Below are 21,790 nucleotides of genomic sequence, written 5' to 3'. Positions count from 1 at the left end.
TATTCACATTTGCATCACAAATGTGTACTTTAAATAACAAAAATATGTGAGTGAGTCAGAGGGGGCCCAGCACCTGGGTTCACCTGAGGACCCCCAGTCACTATGAACGCCCCTGTGTTTCATTTTCCCTGCACACTGGTTTGATCTCAACTCCAGTGTGTTTCTCAGCAAACCAGCATCCGATGTGAAACGAACATTGCGCGCGTCCACTCTCTCCTCGGCAGACGCCACTTTGTTTCTAGTGAAATAGTTGAATCGCTGAACCGAACCCAGTCCGCGCTGATCCACTCTGAAGGCGGACCGACGCGCCGCGGGGAGTCGTACAGTAGGAGGCTGTCGGTGCGTCTCCGTCCCCCCGATTGGCTGCAGCGGGATGCTCGGTGCGTCTCCCGTTTCCTTCTTCCTCAAACGCCACCGGAGCGGACGGAGGTCTCACACACCGGAGCTCAGCGGGGCGCGTTCACCTGTAGATGTTCGGTATCAGTCTGCTCCCGGAGCTCAGCTGAACACTCTGAGCTGCTGAAGACCGAAGAGAAGCTTCATCGCTGCGGGATCACTAACTTCCATTCTGCGGGGTTTATTGCCGGGCGCCTGCCGTCTCTTCCTCCGCTCGATCGGGATCCTGCCTGTGCTGCATGGAGGGATGTCGGCATGGCTTGTACGAGGAGAACCAAAACTTTGGTGTCCACATGCGTGATTCTGAGCGGCATGACCAACATCGTGTGCCTGCTCTATGTCGGCTGGGTGACTAATTACATCGCCAACGTCTACATCAAAGTGCCGATGCCTCTACCGGAGAAAAAGTTAGAGGGGGACAAACGGGGAGACACCGTCCGGTTAATGGAGAGACTCGACCGCCTGGAGAATGTGGTCAACCAGCACATACAAGGTAAATCCCCCCCCGGAGCCAAACACAGCAGCAACCTTCGATTATCGATCCATTAAGTTTGACTGGGATCACAGATGTTCTCTTATGTTGTGTAATAAGCTGCAAGCTGCTGCCTTCTGCTCTATTTGCAACGATTAAATGAGGAAATTCTCTTTTTATTTCTGTAAGAGGGTCGATAGAGGACAAAGGAGAAAAGCGAAAGCACGCACACACACATGGACTGACACATTTGTACACGTGCAGAACCAAAATAATATTAAGATAAAACATTAACATGAGAAGGATCTGCAGGAATCCTCTGAATCTGTTTCATTCGTTAATATTCTGCCTTTAATTTGCAAGTTGTCTGCTCTACCTGAAATATAAAGCAAAGCAGCGTTAGATCTATATAAGGTGATGAAAATAGAAGTATTCATTAAAAAAAACTGAATTGGAGCGACGTTAAAATAGTTACATGTCCTTTTTGGATACTTGAACATCCTTTGACTTCCACACTTGTTCATTATTGTTGGAATGTTTGGAATCCTTTCCCCCCAAAATCCCTCCAAAGCTGTTCCACTGCTCTTGGCATAGATTCACTTCACACTTGATCACACACAGTTAATTTTCCTCATTAAAACTGCTATTCTTGCCATTAGTGTGTGGGTGTGTGTGTGTGTGTGGACAGATAAGGTCTGGTGCTGTGCTTGGATAGACATTCCTCCTGGAGGCAGGTCTCTATTTCAGTTTGGCACCCAGAGGCTCCTGCTGGCTGCAGAGCTGCTCGGGTGCTGCTGCTGTCTGACCCCAGAAGGTCACAGTACGATTCTTTAAGTGACAAAGAGAGACGGACGTGGCACGAAAGAGTAATACCGTCATATTCACAAGAAAGGAGTATTGTGTGCGCACATCCTCAAGAATCAATGATTTACTATTCACTCAGATTCAATAATCCCATGTGACGTTCCCCCATAGATCCTTATTTGGTCTTAAAGGAATCTGAGGCTCATTGTCTTTTCATGTCACTAAATCTAGGACAGTTAATCTGTGATTCTTTAAATATTTATCTTGCATGCGAGTGAGTCTTACCACATCAAAACACAGATGACCTTAAAACGGATTGGAGGAACAAATGAAAGATTCTTTTGGGTTCAGGCTTCTTTCTGGCTGTTTGCCCTTAAATCTCTCGTCACCCTGCAGCTCATATAAATAACAGATACATTATTAAAACCAAAGTTAGGTTGAGTGCTTGTTATTAGCAGTGGGGGAACGATTGTAATGTAGATAACATTGGAAAGAAGGGGAAAAAAGGCTTCCACCAAAGCGGCCTGTCACATTACAGAATGAACCATATTGTGTGGACTTCCCTGATATTTGCCCAGAATGGCTCAGCTGTGGATGCAGAGCCATAATCACCGTGTGTTAGTGGCAGTCTGCAGTCACTGAGCTGCAGGCACACTCAGAGTCATTACTGCACTTTTGGCATCTCCAAAAATACACGTTCCTCTTGTCCCCCCTTAACACTGCGCTGCCCCCCCTTACTGCTGAAGACCACATCAAGATTTCAGACAAGTGCAGAAATTGTCGGTTAGCGTTTAATCATATTCTCACTCCAGCGTTGAGTGAATGTGACAGCGTCCTCGTTTGTCCCGCACGTAAACCGGAGACCAACACGAGTCCCCTAACACCTAAGAGCATCTTTAAACAAATCTCTTCTGTCAGAGCATTAAAATACAGCGCAAAGAAGGAACACATATCATTCATTTATGTTGCTTCAGCCATTTAGGAGCCGCATGTTCCAGCTCAATCACAACATCGCACCAGACTCAAGCACGGCACAATGAAACATTTACTAGAGCTTCTCGCTGCGGCCAGCCAGAGGAAAGTCTCTGGTGACGGCCACATGGAGAGAAATATTCCATCACTGTAAGTATTTGATGAAGTTAACCAAAGTGGTGCGTGTCAGAGGAGCACAGCGACGTGGCAGCAGAACAGAGCGGCTGAAGTCTGCCTGGTATCAGGTACAGGCAGCTCAGGAGGATTTATTGGATAGTTGGACAAAACAAGTTCACACAAGCTGGCAGTGAGGCGGGTGGAGCTCTCTCTCTCTCGCTCTCTCTCTCTCTATACACAACCTTGAGTCACGGAAGGAAACTCACTCTGCACTGGGCGGCATTGTTGCACAGACGAGGTGCTCTCAGAGTGTTTTATGATGTGATGTAAAATGCATGTTAGCGTGGTTTGCATATGCAACATTAACAACAGAGGCTTTGTTTATAAGCAGATAAATAAGAGAGGAAAAAAAACACAATTTCCTCCACAGCTGTTGGAATGTTTACAGCATTCCAGCGACGTCATTGACCGTGGCCTTCAGTATGTTCCAAGGAAATTACACAAATTAAATCTTAAATGTAAACAAACACTGTACGACTTGGAAAATCTGTCCTGTGGGAGCTGCAGCATGAACACAGGGCTGCTTCTCTGGGGCCGGGGCTCATGAACAGGCTGCTTGTTCCACCGCTTCGTTTGACCTCTGACGACATGTAGTGCTCGCGTGTTTTAGATTGAACGGTCTCGAGGCCTGCGAGAGCTATTCATTAACACAATGCTGATTTAGCTGCACATGATGGTGACAGCTCCCTAGACGGCTTCAAACAGAGCCACCCGTCAGTTTGGCCGAGTGGCTCAGTAAATCAGCATTTACTGCCGAAGCTGAGAGGACGCTTATACTCACAGATTTATCTGATAGGATTTCCCCGAGCAACAATGAAGGCAATGGAAGAATAGATGAATAAAGAAGGACATGTGCATGATGGATGTGTGCACGTGGGTGTGTGTGTGTGTGTGTGTGTGCGTGCGGTCACACAGGCTTTGGTATGCAGCTCGGCAAAGTCACTCAAAAGTTTCTCATGTACTTCAAGTTCCTTTTAAGTGTTTAATCCTTTGGGGAGGAGTAAAGAACGGCCAAAGGCTCCTTGGGAACGGATTCAGGAAGAACCTTTTGTTCTTAGAAGATAAATTCCTATTTTCTGTCATCATTTTTATCCGTCCATTTACTAAAGCAATATAAACAAAATATAATCCTGCAGAATGCCTAACTGGGCGTCTTAAAGGAGTTACAATGATAGAAAAAACAGAAGTTATGGGTATACTGTATCTAATGACTGAAACATATCCGTTGTCAATAGAAACAGGTGTTTGGAGAGCGTTTTCATCCTGAGCTGCTCGGGCCCAGAGCCCCTGGCTGCCGTGCTGATTGGGTGTTTTTCTGTCACAAATCTGCTCATCCATCAGTTATTGACCTCGGCAGATGTAACAAGCCACAGGAATGCTACTGCTGTGCTAATAGGCTCAAATCCACCGACCCTCCACTGAGACTTTGGAGGCAGAATCTAGGAAAAGTAATAAAGTTTATTGAACTCACCAGACTTTTTATCACAACATAGAAACATAAATTCAAAACTATGATAGCATAATAGAAGATATATTAAAGAGATTGCGTAGAGGTGAAATTTGTTTGCTTTACTCTCATTTTAAAGGATTATCCAGCTAGTTTTTATTTTATCATTATTTTTTTGTTTTATCATTTATTTGTATTTGTTCGCTGTGGATGGATTGGATCATTTTTGCAACATTGATTTTTCTTGTAATAGATTCCATCTGTTATGTAAAAGGCAAAATCTGATAAACGACACTGGCAGACACTTGTCAATACAAAAGAGCTTTACTTTGCATAAAAGTGTCAAATGAATAAATGTAATAGAATCTCCAAACTTGAAAAGAGTGATCCTACTAAAAACACTCACATTTAGAATTTGCAGAAATCCTCATTATCCTCACAGGAATCCATAAATTGATTGTTCTGTGAAAAGATCATGTCTCTGTAACGCCTCTGACTGATGGATCGGATTTGGGAGAAAACACATTTTCCACAAGTGGGGTCGCTTCCTCAATTGACAATCATGTCTCATGTTCTCAGATATGAGGAGGAAGGAGGGAGGAGGAGGAGGTGGGGGGGGGGGGGGGGGGGGGGTACAGCAGGTAGGAAGGAGGAGTCGATACAATTTTCCCTGCAGTTCCAGCCACTCCACAGCATTACAGGCTGCTGCTGTGAGGCTGCCACAGTTAGCTGGATACAAAGCTAATGCAGGTGATAATGATAAAGAATGTGGAATAATCAGGGAAAATCAATCTGGTACATTCGGCAGCGGATGGCTGATTCTGTGCTCCTGCAAACAGAGGCTGCCAAAGACTGCTGCTGCCTCCATCGCTAAGCCAACATGAGGCCTGATGTGTGTGTGTGTGTGTGTGTGTGTGAGAGAGAGAGAGAGCAAATGTTAGGTTATGTAATGGTATGGTTATATACATCACATGTATCCTTCAGTCTGACTCAGTGTGAAGAGTCAGAAGACATTTCTGGCATCTCACCACATAAATAAGCTTCTGAAGATCATAAAATGACTTCTTCATGGCTTCATTCATGCATCTGTGGAACGTTCTGACACATTTCTATCACACCAGCTGATTGATGAGTGGAAGAAATCTGATGACTGTTATTATGACTAAAAACATGGAAACGATCTAGTCAGCATTTGTAGGAAAAATATTTACTTAGCCTTGTTGACAAAAGAAAATCCTCATTCAGCTTCAGGCAGAAGTTTAGTTTGATATGAATATGCATGAAACCTGAGTCTTATTCCCACACATGTAGATATAAAGCTCACACTGCACTTCATCCTCAACAACAACAAGAAACATGTTTGTATATCATTTCATAACGTTCAGGGAGAAGTTTGTCTCTTTGCTTCATTTGCACAATTTTACGACTTAATTCAGTACCTAATTCAGTATCTACGTTAGATCATTAGAGTAACAAAGACCCCCCCCCCTGTTTTGGGTGGGCGTCGACAGTATGCAAATGAGCCACACACTTGATTGTTTGCACCTAACTATACTAGAAAAGGATGACTGACCTGTGTGCAAGGAATCAGTTTTGTGCAGTATGGCTGTCTTTATATAACTATGCTAACTTTCTCCAGCAGATTTATTACAAGTTTGAATCATTAGTCAGCACTTGCAGTCTGCAGCCTGTAGGCAGGGCTGCACGCAGTGTGAGAGCCAAGCAGGAATACAAAACAGAGGCGGCACATTCGGGCTGTTCACTACAACACGGCAACAAGTTATTGAAATTCAGGGATAAAGGAAGCGGAGAATGTTTGGTAATGAAAACAATTAATTATTTGAACTCCAGAGGGCAAAATTGCCATGAAGAGAATAAATTAGGGACAGTTAAAAGTCTTTGTAAGAGTGTTGGTTGGAAGTCTTGTCCCTCGACAGCTTCAACAGTTCAATACTTGCAAATGTTATCAGTGTAGTTTGTCCTCCCCTGCATTTACAGCAGAAACTTAAATGTTATCAGTCTCCAGCAGATCTGATTGTGACAGATTTACTGTGTACATTTGTTTGTTTCTATTCAATATCTTCTTTAAAGGTCAGATTATGCGAAACGTCTTCTTTTTCTTGTCCATCTCCATGTGGGTCATTCGTCGTGATCTGTAGCAACACAAATTGTGAAACGGTGAATCGGAATGTTGTAAGACTGGAAAGACCTCTTCCAGCTGTTGGTTTGAAAACCCATCTGTGTATGACATTACACAGGGAGGAAGTGATTTGGTAGTAAAACATGCCCACTGAACAATCACACACTTCCCTTCACTCTGAGTGTAAACATGGCTCCTGCAGTGGGACATGTTCTCCTAATGTGGACGTTGATCCTCAGAGACGGCTGGATTCACACTCCCCTGTTTCTATGGGCTCATAATCGTTGAGTGTTGACACGTTGTGCTCATGTTGGTCGCCTGTACGTACATAAAAGCTGTGTTAGTGTCGGGCTAATGTGTGCGTCTATTCTTAGATGATGTATTCTGCAGGATGTGCGACGCCGGCATCCGCATCGCTTATTGAAACATGAGCATGAAACACTGCAAAGGCCTGAAACTGCTCTAAAAAAGTTCTTCTACCCCTACTACCCCCATTCTTTACATGCTGTGTCTCTGTCAGGCTGCTGCGGTGGCTCTGTGTTGTCTGAGGGCAGTCAGTGTGGTAGAGCACCTTTGTGGAAGGGAAGAGAGTGTTTCTGAATATCGCTCTCCCTGCAAAACTTACTTTAACTACAAAACTTCTTTCCACTCTGCATTTCCTGGCTCAAGTGCACTGCTGTCCCTGGTGCTGAAAACTGCTTGAAATGTTGCACTACTGTATCACATTTCCAAACCAAGACGCCCTTTTTTTATTATTGCTTTCCTGACAAGAAGCTGCTAGAAGCATCTGAAATGCCAACAGTGCATTCAAGTGAACTCACTGTGCTCGTTTACAGCATCAGTGCGGGTAAATACTCCACTACGCTGAAAGAATGTGCTGAAATCTTTGCAGAAATTTGCGTCATGCTTAATAAATCTGACCTCAAGTGAAAACGCATCTGTTTTAAAAAATCCTACATCCACACAAAACAGAACTGTCTCCAGAGTGGATCCATCTAAAGGTGCTGGTGTGTGTTTGTGACGCTGCAGCTTTCCAAACACGCTGACGCCACACAGCCTAGGGATTCACGCTCTGGCTGTCGCACAACAACATTGGCGGATGAGCGTGTCAGGCTGTTGTTCGCCTTACTCTTCATTTTAATCACTTGTTTGCCGTTAAATTTAGCTTCATGCATCATACAAGCACAAAAGACCAAATGCTTAACAGTCACAGCTGTTGTACTGCGGAGTGAGATGAGCTCAGCGGCGTTGTGAGCCATGGACAGAGCGGCGAGTGGACGGAGCAGCCGGTACCTCACTGCTGCCTGCTTCTCTAATAAGCAGGGAAAACGCTGGTGTGGATGGAAACCATTGCCATACCTAAAGCAAGTTTTCAAAAGTTTCCAGCCACACAATCTTCTTCATCTTGCAAGAACATCATCTCGCATGGTGCAGCCTGATCTCGTGATGTGACACCTGATCTCATGTGACTATACAGAGTGTCTTAGAGTAACACAGCACTGAGTGGAGAATAGCTGAGGAGCTGCCCAGTGCTGTCAGTGTGAGACATAAACAGCCATGTTAACTATGTTGCTTGATTTGACATCTCCAGCAAACGTCTCCTCTCCAGTCATTATTCAGTAGACGGCCCAGCATTAGCCTGCCTGCACTGTGCTGCCTGGGTATCAGGTAAGTAATTGAGGCATTTGTATTCACCGAGCATGAAAAGTGAAAATCTTTAACCAAAAAATTCAATCAGTCCACTTGAGTCCACTAATCTATTTAAATTCACGCCGTGAGCGTGTTAACATTGCACTTCATATGCATTAGAAAATTGAAGCGGAAGCTCTCCTCCACTCAGATGATCCTTCTGCGTGAGAGACAATGGACTTTAGCTGCCACTGTTACACACTGAGACCAGAGGACGGGAATCATCACAGCAAACTCAAACGCTTTATGGCCGCACATGTTCCAAAGCTTTAGTCATTATTATTGTTTTTTGATTGTGATGCGTCTGAAGCCTGCACATGTGTGACTCACACACACACAGGCAGCAAACAACAAACAGCAAACATTCTATTTCTATAGAAATAGAATGAGGCTGTTTCTTTTGTTAACACGGTTGCTTTTCAGCTTCCCTCTCTCTGATTCCAGTGGTTGAAGAGTACTTGAACGCAGCACCAGTGAGAGTTTCAATCATAGCTTATCACAGTGAAGGTCTATTTGCATTGGATTTGGAATAACTGCAGAGTTCATCTGTGTGATCAAATCCAGCTACACGAGGACCATAATCTGTAAAAAGTGCAGAGTAAATTGCCTTTCACATTTCGTCAAACACAGAGGTCATCTGTTCGTTTCTGACCGGTGTGTGCCTGCGGTGTGTGTGGAACTAGGCGATGATGCAGATATCAAAGATGTGGAGGCGAGTTCCTAAAACACACAAGGTCCCTTTGGAATTCTGCTCCGTCTCAGATAAAGCTCCAGGCAGGTTCTGTCGCTGTTATCACCTTTTATGTTTCTGTAGTTTCAGAAATGACCTTCGTATTCAATCAAGTGCTTAACAAAGAACCGCACAGCTGTCAGGAACTTCAGATGAGCGGCGAAAGGCAAAAACTAAATGGCCCTTTTAAGCTGAAGGTTCTTCGCCCTGTTTCTGTGCTTTCATTCTCTTAAACTTCACGGTCGCTCACTCAGGGTTCTGTGGAATTTTTTTTAAATAATTTGGCAGAGCTGTTTCAATTAATTATTATAATATATTCCCTCTAATAAAAACAATATAAGCCAGATGTAGCACAGTATGACTTCTAGCTCACTGTGGTATTGGAGGACCTGAGGATCGGTTGATGAGTTTCTGTCATGATGGTCTAAAGGCCTTTGCAGTTTGCAGCTGTAGTTCCTGCGAGATCGTTGCATCGTGGTGCCAAGTCCCTCTCTTCTAGGGGAGGATGCGCCTGGCAAAACATGAAACCCAAACCCTGAAAGTAAACAAGTAAAACATATTTACATCAAACTTCAATGGGCTTCGTAATGAACTAAATGTTTTCCTTATCCTCGGCGGGCTTTGGCTCTGTTTATGCAGGCTTTAGAGCAGAACACAGACGGATGACAGACAGAGTGAAGTGCAAAGATAACCGAGATACGAACAGACGCCCAAACTGCTCTGCTCACCCTGACTGCAGGCGCCTCTGCCCACCTTTCACTGTGGGCATCCAGCAAAGCTTTAAACAGGATTTATTTACGCCGTAGTGACTCAGACAGTCTAGGTCGGACGAAGGATGGGCCTTAATTCTTCCGCTGTGATAATTCTGCCACTGAGGCTTCTGCCTGTTTGCTCTGCGTTTGCCTGTCTTGTGGTCTTTGCTTAAGCACCTGCAGTGGGATTGACCTCCTGTGATTCATAGGATTTTATGGCTCCATCAGGCTTTAAATCACAGAGGGAAAAGCCTGAGACCAAGGGCAGCCACTGTGAAATATGTATCTTAGCAACTTCTCTCTCTCAATCTCTCTCTCTCTCTCTCTCTCTCAATCTCTCTCCGGCTCCTCTTTAGACAAATTGAGTTGTGAGATAAATGCTGATTGAACGTCAAAGTCATTAGAGCAAACTGGCAGCGCTAACAGAAATGCCTGTTTAATAAAGCCGGGGCAGCGTCGGAGCTGAATTCAGCGCAGGTCAGGAGGGGCGTCACTAAGCCAAACCAGAGGATGCATATTGAGTCGCCCACATTGATTTAACCTGCAGCACTGAGTGTGTTTGCATACACTCTAATATCCTGCCTGAGCCATTAGAGCCTTCCTATAGGGTTTAGTTCTGTGTTAATCTGTCGGCAGCATATCTCAAACATTTACTGACTGATTTCAGTGGAACCTGGTGGTCAGTTGGTTGGACATGATCCAGACAAGCACCTGTAACGTTTTGGTACTGGTTGACCTGATGGTGGCGCTGTCATCGCCACACACGGACAAGGAACTTTTGTTTTGTCAGTTTTCCTTTAATAGTTATGAACTGATTTGCATGAAGCTTGGCAGTGATTGGCCTGATGGTGGCGCTGTCAATTAACAAAATATATGTCGTCTTTAATGTCTGGAATAAACCGGACAAAACTTTTATCTTTTGTCTTTAATGGTTTTGCTATAAATGTGATAAAGTGTGAGGGAGGCTTCTATTTTAAAAAGTGCTGCATCACATTAATGACTTCTACTTCCACTCCTTATGCAAATGAAGAAAGTGTTTGAAGCGTGTGATCATGGTCTGGGCAGTAACCTGTTAATGTTTCATGACTGAGCGACAGACATCATAGGGGGGCTGGCGGGCCTTGGTGAAGGTTCTTCGCTCTGCTGCGTCACTCAGCTGCGGACAAATCTGTCCTCACAGCAGAGAGTGAAGACAAACCAGGATCAGCTGCCTACATTCCTGCCTTCCTTTGGAGTGGATCATAACACGTCTATACAAATAGAATGTTCACACGCACAAGCACAAAAAGCAGAGATGCCGAAAAGCCCAACAGAACCAGAAAACTAACACACTCGCTCAATGTGTCTGAATGGGGGAAGTAGTGCATGAACTAGTTTCTGTCTGACTGTGGCTGTTGTTCTCCGCGCTCTCTGACGTGTGTGTGTGTGTGTGTCAGATCGGATGCCTCATGTTCACGACAACGCAAACAGTGTGAGTGGAGCCGGAGCAGGAGAAGCGGCTGCTGCTCCGTCAAGCGTGTGTGTCTAATCCTTTCAACCAGATTATATTTGGTGTTAAAGCAATATCAGGGGTTTGTTATCAAGGAAGGCAAAGTTCTGCACACATTCCTTTGCCTGTCTCGATTTAAAATCATTCTCTCTATATTTCCGGAGTAAACAACACCTTTGTTTTGCATATGTAACACGGCGTTGTTTGAGATGTTTGATTGACAGGAGGCAGACCATTTTCTTCATATCATAGGAGGAAACCTGCTTTTTCCAGTCAAGCTTCCATCATTCTTCTATGATATTTAATTACAGTATCTCAAATCTCTGTAGTTAGACCTGTTCATCGTGTTCTCAGAAAGCTTTTGATGATAAGGTTCTGTTCGCCTGGATGATTTTCTATATGAAACCAAAGCAAACCAAGCAGTAAATGCAACAAAGTATTCTGTAATTGTCACCAAACAAGTGTGAAATAGCTTTCAATCACTGCACCATCCTGTATCTTCTCCCTCACTCAGCCTTCATTCCCCCTGCTGCAAGTCAAAGCATCAGGTTTGCACAAATGCCTCAAGAATGCAAATTCTCAGTGTAAAAATAGATCCAATCCATTTCAAGTAGATGATAAAATGCAAAAATAAGTCATTACACGTCGTCCCAAAAGATAACTCTTCCCGTTTGGAATTTGGTTTGTATTTGCATGAGAATGTCTCGGCTGAATTGTGGAGAACAGTTGGTGCAACACAACTCCAGTAATGTTTCCTTACAACACATTCATTTACCATCTGTCGCCCTGTGAAGGATGGGCGCCTTGGATTTGTGCCGGTATAACGTTCAAATGTTACACATATATGTATGATAGTAGGCAGGAATTCTCTTCAATCTTCTTACATCTGATTTGTGAAATAAGAAAGGTTTGAATTTGAACACTGTATGCTGCGTTCAGGTGTCTTCTCACAGTCCTGATCCAGCTGTGTTTGTAAACCAGGCTTACAGTGACTCCATTACACTGTGGCATTAAAAGGAAGTTTATGATTGTACATTATTCAAACAAACACAACACATTAGTAACTTTAACAACACATTTTATTGAAATCAATTCAGGTGTATTACTTACAAGCATCTTGTGAGCACTTCACCCTTGTCTTGTTGCTGTTGTAAATGTTGATGCCAGATTAAGATCCATCTACGGGCACCAGGCTGCAGACGTTAGATCTGAGTGGTTCTGACCCAACGTGAGGATGCCGTGCAGCTATCAGGCAGTGCTTCATCAGTCTGTGCAGAGGGCAGCAGCTGCCATCAGGAGCCACCCAGCAGCCATTCAGCCGGCTGGCTTGAGGGCCACACTGGGCTTTACTGGGGCATCTGCTGGGCGGTGATAAGGACCGGGCTGTTTCAGCTTTTGCAATAAAGCAGAGAGTTTTTTCAGCTAATTATATGTCTTTATGTATTGTTAGAATGTGTGTTAGTTAAATACAACTTAAAGCTATAAATGTTTTTTATGGGAATCATAATTCCTGATGGTGTAAAGCTTGTCGTTTATCCCCAAGTGATGTGGGAAACAGGCAGGCAGCATCTGCTTCATTGTGATTACAGAGTGAACACCACCGGAACTAAACCTTCATATTTCTATAATGTGATCTGATGCTGCCAGTTGGTCGCCTCAGGTTCACACACAGCAATCACGGCAGCTTCACACTGAAGAAACGGTGCCTTCTGGGGAGAAAACTCTTAACCAGCAGCTGCTGGTTTAGTTTGTGTCCCTGGCTGAAGCAGCTTGTCAGAGTCTCACTCCGAGCTGCGTGTTGTTTATCTACTTTTCTGCGGTGTAAAGATGCTGCACTTACTATCTCCTCTCTACTGTGTGCTGTGCCGGTGGTGGATTTGAGAATGGTGCAGAGGAAATGTGGTGAAAGCACTTTGCTATTCTCAAGTGAGAGATTCACATTGGTTGCAATTTTCTTTAGTGCTTTACATCCCATCTTTGTGAACTGTTGTTTTATTTATTTGACTATTTATGTATTGTTTATTATTGATTCAACAATACTATTAGCCTTTTTCCTGATTTCTGTTGAAATTGGATTTTGGACAAAACATTGAGCCCCAAAAACTACCACAGTGCAGCAGGGGGGGAGGAGGAGGAGGAGCAGAGGAAGAAGCTTCTCATCGTCTCTCCAGGAGCTTCATGATGTTTATCCATGATCATGTTCTCATGTGGTAGATGTGAGAGAGATAAGAGATAAATAAGAAGGCAGGGGTTGAAGGCAGTACAGTCATCAGCTGAGTCAGATGTTAAAGAAAGAGACTCAGAGCTGTTGCAGTATTCAGAGTGTTGGCCTTCATCAGCCTCACTCCTGGCCTCTGGCTTCAGGTTTCTTCAGCCTCTGCAGGTGACGTGAGAGGTGCGAGACATTTAATCAGCTGCTCTTGCATGTGCCTCCCTCAGGCTGTTCTTCTCTCTGTTTCCTCATTATAAGGAGAGTTCACACTTACGTCAGTGTTGCAAAGGTTTAGATGTCAGAAGTTAATGACACAAAAGAATTTACAATTCTGTTTGCGTTCACTGTGTCTGTATGTCGGCTTCTCTAATGTTAGTCACTGATTCTTTGTTCACATTTGTGTAGGTTAAAGTTGTACTGTGTTTACTTTCTGTGGTAACTAAGGTCTGTTTCTTAATTCCACATACTGATGTCATATTGGGGGCTTAACCACAAAGCCAGATTAAGGTATCAGCTGGGTTACTTCAGGCTCAAGTCCGATTGTTTGACGTCATGAACCTGCCTCACTTTCCGATCGCCGCCTGTCGCCACGGTAACTCATTCTCCGCGGCTGGCCTGGTGCAGAGCAGCTTGTGTTAGAGGTCAGGCGGGCTGCAGGTTGTGCCTCATCACACTGAGCGACCGTCTCTCTGACCCGCAGAGTAAACCTCCACCTGTTTACCTCTCAATGCTTTCTAGCCCTCTTGAACTCTCTTTAAAGTTCTGTTCACTCGACTATCAGTTGTGCAGCTATTTAGCCTTTAGATGGAGTTTACCGCCCGCTTTGAGCTGCATTCCCAAAACAACCCGGCTCAGAGAAGACCAGACCCCGTGAGTCTCGCCTCAACAACAATGGACAGCAACTCTGCTAACTTCCAAATGAAGACATGCAGGGGCCGAGTCTCTCTCACCGTACTCACAAGCTATTGAAACTAAATTGAAAGACAGGAAGATAGAGATGGATGTATTGAGTGTTTAAGTGTGGTGGTTAGAAACACAGACGGGCAATCCTGTCTCCTTTAAAGCCACAATTATGCAAGTTTAGCATTTAGGTGAGCAAGCGAGACAGATTAGTATCGGTCTTTGCTGAAAACAAAAGTGGAGGTGATTAAGTGATTTACTCTCCCATAACACTTAACACCGCTAATTTCGGTCCTTAATCACAGAGGCATGATCTCAGTCAACCACATGGCTTTGTGTTTAAATCAGATCTGTGCAGACAAACTACAGTCCAAGAGTCTTTTGGTCAATCGGGCAGTTTATCACATCCCAAGCTGGTTTGATCTCTGATTCACCGGCGGCTTACAGAGCGCTGCACACTTCATTTCTCTCGTGCACAAAACTGGAGGAAACTTGATTGATGCGGTTGTCCGGGCGCTCGGCTCGCTTGCAGATGTTGAGAATGGATTGTTGGTTATTAAGCCCTAAGAGCTTAACCACAATTTGTCTGAGCCCGTCTGCCCCATGAGCCCATTTTACTCCCCAGTATTTGTCTCACTTTCCTTTGCTTCTCTTTCTTGTCAGTGTTCTCTTCCTCTGCAGTAATGTTACTCTGTTCCTCCAATGAGTTCTAATGCGTTGTTATGACAGAATTGCCCTTTTCCAGCTTGGATTTGTCAGTAATGGACAATCGCCTTGACCAGCCAAGCCTTGTGTCCTGTGTGCCATCAAAACTACATTGTTTTTGAGGCTCTGACAGGTTAAGATCTGCAGTCGAGGCGGTAAAATGCACTTTTATCCTCTGGTTAAAGTGTTTTCTCAAGTGGCTGTGCAGTCCTAGCTGGTATAATCCAGTATTTATCAAAGCAGGGAGGCAGGAAGGCAGTGCAGTGTCTCTACCCACCAGCCTCACTGGGATCAATGAAATAAATTATCTTTTCAATACCTAAACTTCCAATTTAAACAACAGACCCAACTTTTTGTCCTGCCGCTATGGATTTGTCCTTGTACACAGCAAAGTGTAGAAGCTTCGGCTCTCCTGATTGGCTCCGTATTTCCACTTTTGAAAGCCATTTCATTGGATCGTGTTCTCTATTCTGGTTATTGGATTTACTCTATTGTTTTGCACTTTCACATCAAAGGTTTGGAATTCAATTAGGAAACTACTTCCTGCAGAATGATTTGGCGACAGCTCAAATTTGCACTTTGTTTCAAGTCGTGTAGGCCAAGAAAGTGAGAGTGACTGAGGTCTACACTCCTACAGCCTCATCATACACTCATCACAAACACACATACACTGCGTTTAAGGCTCCAGCCAAATTTCACCCTAAGCAGCTGTGCAGGAGTGTGAGGCGAGTGAGGATGTCTGATCAATTCCCCCCAACGCTCGATGATCAGAACGATACAAGGAATTTCAAAATTGTTGTTGGAGTGGCGGACAGTGTGAGCAGCTCCACGGTTTGATCTCCCCATATTACAGCGCTCGATGCCGGAGTGTGTGTGTGTGTGTGTGTGTGTGTGTGTGTGTGTGTGAGAGAGAGAGAGAGAGAGAGAGAGAGAGAGAGAGAGAGAGAGAGAGAGAGAGAGAGAGAGAGAGAGAGAGAGAGAGAGAGAGAGAGAGAGAGAGAGAGAGAGAGAGAGAGAGAGAGAGAGAGAGAGAGAGAGAGAGAGAGAGAGAGAGAGAGAGAGAGAGAGAGAGAGAGAGAGAGAGAGAGAGAGAGAGAGAGAGAGAGAGAGAGGCTCTGGTCCTTTTCCTACTGGCAGTATTCCCCCGGAGTATCATCCATCACTAAATCACTAAGTACGCATAACAAGCTTCCCTGTGTCAGGAGTAGTTTGGAGTTCATTCGCCAGATTTCTGTTTTGAGTTTACTCTTAACCAATCAAGCTGATTGCTGCCTGAGCTTATTTCCTTATATGTTCAGGTGTTTGTGGAGTTCTTCCTTCCCTCCTCAGAGAGCTTTGGGCTGGAGGACCTGTTGCACAGCGTGATAAAGCTCTTTGAGTGATAATGACCTTAACAAATAAACTTTACATAGCTTTAACATTCAGTATACGGTGCGGAAGGTCAAACATCTTATCTGATGGAAGTCGGCGGCAGATGAGCCCAGAAATGGCAGCAAAGCATCTTAGAAACATAGAACAATATAATAACAGAGAAATCAATAAGGGGCCATAATAGGAATCTAGCCAGCGGCTCTGAGAGAAAGAGACAAAGAGCTGTTTGTTAAATGACCTGTGCTTTCTGTCCATCAGAACACCCAGAGTGAAAAATCAAGGAGCTCTCCACCTGAATATCTGATACACACTCAATACAGCAATCATAAAGAAACACAAAAAAGAACCACAAAATACCGCATTCCTACTTCTGACACACACACACACACACACACACACACACACACACACACACACACACACACACACACACACACACACACACACACACAAACACACACACACACACACACACACACACACACACACACACACACACACACACACATGCAGTCAGGGAGGAAAGGTTGAAGTTCCTTTCCAGTGAATTATTAAACACAATAAATCAGAATAGTTGACACATCCTAACATCTCATATTCATTAAAAAGTAAATCTTCCTGGGATGTTTGCGTTGCAGAGCAGAATGTTGGCACAGTGAGTCTGGAATTGCTAGAAGGGCTTTAAATATAGAATCATTTGTAATCTTCGACAAAACCCTATTCCTTCCGAAATCCATGTCATCGCTCTCTCTGGTAGCAACCAGGGGAGAGAACCCGGACGGCCTGAAGGCTGCTCTGCTCCAGTAATGGATCATATGAGGCTCAACCATGATGATCCTAATGAAGCCAAGTTATCGTGGCTCAGGGTCTCTGTGCTGTTAGCTGTTAAGTTCACTCCAGGCTTCAAACCAAAGGAGAAAAAGGCAAAACTGTACGCAGTCAAATTCACAATCATGTCACTCGCTCTCCCTCCTACACACACACAAACACAAACACAAAGCTCTTGTTTGTGTTATGTTGTCTGAAGGAGAGATTGCAGCAAAATAGAATAAAAAATTACTTCATTGTCTGACGACGGCGAGAAATCTATCAGAGCAAACTCAGACTGCATTCATCCACAGAACTTTACAACGGTGTTTGTCTCCCTACATGCACACACACACACACACACACGAGCACCCAGAGTCTGGGCTACCTGCATGTGTTCTCAACACTGCGTGGGACAAAAGATCTCTTAGAGGTTCTGTTTGGATACCACTTTAATAAAAACTGCACTTTCCCTTTCCTGTTTATCTGCACCGTGTGTTTAACAAAGACAGCACTTTCATTTCCTGCAGCTCAGAGTGAACACTGGCTTATTATTCACACACACACATCTGAGTCCTTTGTTTAGTGTTTTCTCAGCATACTTTGTTACCAAAAACTCTGCAGCGCGCACAAATGAAACATTACTGTGTGATGGAGAAAAGGCGGCTCAGGAACATGAATTCCATAGGTTCCCTTTTATATCTGAGTGAGATGAAGTCATAAAAGCATAAACATATACCACATAACACTGTAATGTGGAGCACAGTGCTGTGAAGGTCTGCTAAGTGCAGTTGCTTTCTGAAGGCCTCATGGTACAAAGACGAAGTAGAACTTTCAGGACAAGAGGACATCTGGGGCCTGTAGGAAGTCAGAATAAAGGGTCAGGAAGTTACATTCAAACTTAAATCAGATGTTTTGATGTCATGAAGCTGCCTCACTTCTGATCACACTCACCACGGTTACTCAGTACCGGAGCAGCATCTGTGGAAGCTCAGTCAGGCAGGAATGACCAATCACAATGTTTGGAAAATAGTGTCATCGTTAATGCAGGATCCCCTGGACGTTTTGATCTACTTGATTTTCCAGAGGATATTACAAAATGAACACAAATGGATACGTATCTGTACCAAGAACTACTTTTCTAAACTTCTAAGTAGTTGACCTTTTAAGGCAATCCCTCTGTAGACTGACTCAGCTCTTTCATGCAGACGTGCTACCTGTATTCTGCTCTGTTGTCTTTAAAGTATACTGAGGCTGATTTGGGCCTAATCAGTCCCTTCTCATTGGTAACAAAGTCCTAATGTCTTGATTGCACCATTTATTTCATCAGATTCTCCTTGAGTGTGTGGGTGTGTCAGCGCCAAAGTCAATTTGGAAATATTGATGCTCAATATTGAACATCCAGTTCTGCTCAACACCCTTTAGTTCAGGAGGAACACAGAGTCACAGAGGACGCAGACTGCAGGAAAGACGGATAAGTAAGAGTCACAAATTGTAACGTGGAAATTTCTGGTCTCCAGAACAGAAAGAACACAATAAGAAAAGTGATTATGTGAAGTTACTGTGTTGTAGTGTGAAACATGCTCACGTCGGTGTTTTATCACCATTCTGAACAAAATTCCATCTATTTTCTGGCTGCTGGACTGTTTGTCTTGTACTTGCTGGGTGTGGGTGGGTTCGTCTTGACTAGAGATTCCTGGTGTTATAGTGTAAATTGATTTTATACCCAAGGAAGAATTGGTATCTGCTCAGAGAGATCAATGTTCTGTGTGATACATAAATGCTATTCTCTGTGCTGCACTTTTACAAACTGCAGGCCGCATCTATTAATTTTCCGCTCTGAAGGGAGTCCTCACAAATGCTTTGGATTTACATATCCTACACTGATGAGTGTTTCTGGAAGAGGAGAGTGCGCCCCGGACTCAGATTATAAAGAAAACACTTCCCCGCGTCGGACAAATGATGTCAAATGATGAAAAATAGCAGAGATACAGTGAGAAAGAAACTCATTTGTTCCCCGGCACTGTGCTGAGGGATCAGATAGAAGATTATGGAAGAAGAATCTCAGATAGCTGAATTTAATAGAATGACAAATCTTACATCTCGAGTCGGAAAGGCGACATCGGAAACCTCAGCTCAGGAACTTTGTGTCACATCAAGTCGACGTTGCATCATGAGAGCTGCTGCTTTTCTAGAGGAGAACGTATTTCACTTTATTGCACAATCTTTGCCGATCCTTAATGACCTTGGATTTTTTTTTTTTTGAATAGCTTCCATCTGAAGGATGAAAAGCGCTATGGAAGCCTTTGTAGCTTTTTAAAGGGGATGAGTCATTTCAGTGGTTTAATGAGGAGAAATGAACAAACGTGTTGCAGATGACAAAGAAGGTAAACACGACCCTCCTCCTAAATTGTGCCGCTGCATCACCTCTCGGGAATAAACAAAGAGAGACAAAGCTACACACCCTTCCTCTCTTTCAACAAGGAAATGTCAGTGTGACGTGCCAGCTACTGATGTGTCCTAATGAGAGCTTTTCCCCCTCGTCCAACCCGCAGAGGCCCATCAGTCTGCACACAGCACCTGAACTCAGCCTCCTACCTCTGAACATACTAATTGGTTATTAGCTGCATTTGCTGTCAAGAAAGAGAGGAGTTGTAGCACATATTGCTTTTAGAGAGGGAGGAGTACTATCATAGCGTATGCAGGCATATTGTGCAGGTCAGAGTCTGTGTGTGTGTGAGAGCAGCTGCATTCTGCAAACACACGAGATACGGAAGAGAATGTAAACATACCAGCAGCTCTATTCTCAACTTATTCATTCTTTTATAACCTGTGTCACAATGTCTTATACTGCCGTCATAATGACAATGCAACCATAAAAAGAAGGGATGGCAGGTCACAGTATTGATTTCACTGTGCAAGGAGAACCAATGTGTGTGTGTCTGCTCTACAGATTACTATTGTAAAGTTTGTTTAATGTAACACACTCATCAGATATTCACATCTTAAACCTTGGACAATGGTGTGTGTGTGTATGAAGCAGTCGCCCAAGTAGCAGGAACACCATTTTCCTACGAAGACACTATGGGACATTATGGACACACACCACAGTAAAGGTTTAAAGGATCTTGTGGATTCTCAGATACAACAATATTGATTTAAAACTCTTCAAAATCAGTTTTCTTTGGATGTTTCTCGCCTTACACCCACCTGTAGATGTGTCCATAGGTTTCCAAATGTCACAGGAAAGCTCTCAGAGAAATCCCGGTCTGTTATCCCGGTCACACTAGGACAGGCTTAACACTTTACTTGAATGCAAATACAAACATGCTCAATATTTGTAATTAGTATTCAAGCGTAGTGGGGCTCAGCAGCAGAACAATGTCAGCGCAGGTGTGAAATGCACGGCTGAGCCCTGACACAGTCCAAATGTTAAGCCTGGGAATTCAAATTCAGTCGACACTTGTTGGCAGGCTGACAGCTGTGCAAACAACAGAATTTCAATTATGACTAAAAACCACCGTCTCCTTCAGAAGCTGCTATAAGGGATTCATTTAAAAAACAGCACCAAACTCACAGCATCACACAAACCAACGCATCATTCAAATCACCTCTTACGCAATCACAGCAGCGGCGGCGGCCTGTAGCTGCGGTGAGCTGGACCAAATGTCAGCTCTATGATGCTGACGATTCAACAACAACAAACAAAACCAATTTATTTTCTTACAGAGCTCCAGTTTATCGCCATGGCAGCATGTCACCTCTCCTCCTCCTCCTCTGTCACTTCCCTGCATTCCAGTGCCGTTATCAAACTTCACTTGCCAGTTCACACGTTCATTAGCTGACGACGGTTCACATTCATTCGCAGCCCTGACAGTGCCGTATTAAAATTCTCACGTAGCATGAAACGGAGACAAGCGGAGCCTAACGTGTGAAGATGAGCAGGACTGAGCCGCTCTGTGGGAAACGCTTTCGCCAGAGCCGTTAAATGCGACTGTGGCAACATGCGGCGGCATTGTCTGGAGCATCGGACGTGGAAAGTTTCTAAACAAGCTTCTGTTTCTCAGCTGTCGGTTTTCTTTGATATCAGGTTGTAGGAACACCAGCATGCCATGAAATTTTGATGCGGCTGATGAAACCTGTTTTTGTTGAGACCTTCCCCCCCCTCGCGCTCAGATGTGGTCACAGTGAATACAGGATGAGCTCTGAGACTGCACCACCGACTGGGATGCTTTGGCTCGGTGCTTCCCTCTTGTTAATATGGATGTCAAATAACACGGCGCTTTAATTTGGCGGTGTCTGCAGGAGATCAGACGAACGGGGGAAATGAAATGCTTTCCTGGCGTCAATCGTCTAAACAAGAAACAAAGATTCTCCTCTGATTACAGTAATGTTTACTCCCCAGTTTTAGATTGTGGTTAAGTCTCTGTTGTAGATGTTCACAGTTACTTAGATGGAACCTTCAGGTCTTCCTTCTGCAGTCTGTGAGAGGTCAAACTGGGTGCATCCTGTGAAAAGTGAACTAATTTCTCAGCACATTTAGCAGTCTGCCAAACGCCGGCCGAGAATAAAACTGTCTAGAATGGTGTTACTATTTTATTTAACGAGAATGTCCTTCCTCCTCCTCTTCCTCCTCCTTGACTCCCTTGTGAATTTATTCAGGTTGGCCATTTTATTTGTTGTCGTATCTTTTATACAGCAAAGTACTCAAGCTGTAATAAATGATA

At 44.1% G+C, this 21,790-nt stretch overlaps 1 protein-coding gene across 1 annotated transcript in view; it reads left to right on the top strand.

The window, feature by feature from the left end:
• The first annotated feature begins 217 nt into the window (after positions 1-217).
• galnt18b (UDP-N-acetyl-alpha-D-galactosamine:polypeptide N-acetylgalactosaminyltransferase 18b) overlaps positions 218-21,790 on the top strand; it is a 62,996-nt gene continuing 41,423 nt past the window's right edge. The window contains exon 1 of the mRNA XM_076156253.1: positions 218-889. Within this exon, the coding sequence (XP_076012368.1) occupies positions 652-889 (238 nt within the window). The 5' untranslated portion in view covers positions 218-651. The remainder of the gene's footprint in view (positions 890-21,790) is intronic.

This window comes from Genypterus blacodes, unplaced genomic scaffold, assembly GCF_046128005.1.
Source record: "Genypterus blacodes isolate CSIRO-AG114 ecotype Tasmania unplaced genomic scaffold, CSIRO-AGI_Gbla_v1 ptg000067l_1, whole genome shotgun sequence".
NCBI classification, from domain to species: Eukaryota; Metazoa; Chordata; class Actinopteri; order Ophidiiformes; family Ophidiidae; genus Genypterus; species Genypterus blacodes.
The sequence above is the reverse complement of the archived record's forward strand: the minus strand, read 5'-3'. Positions and strand labels throughout refer to the sequence as shown.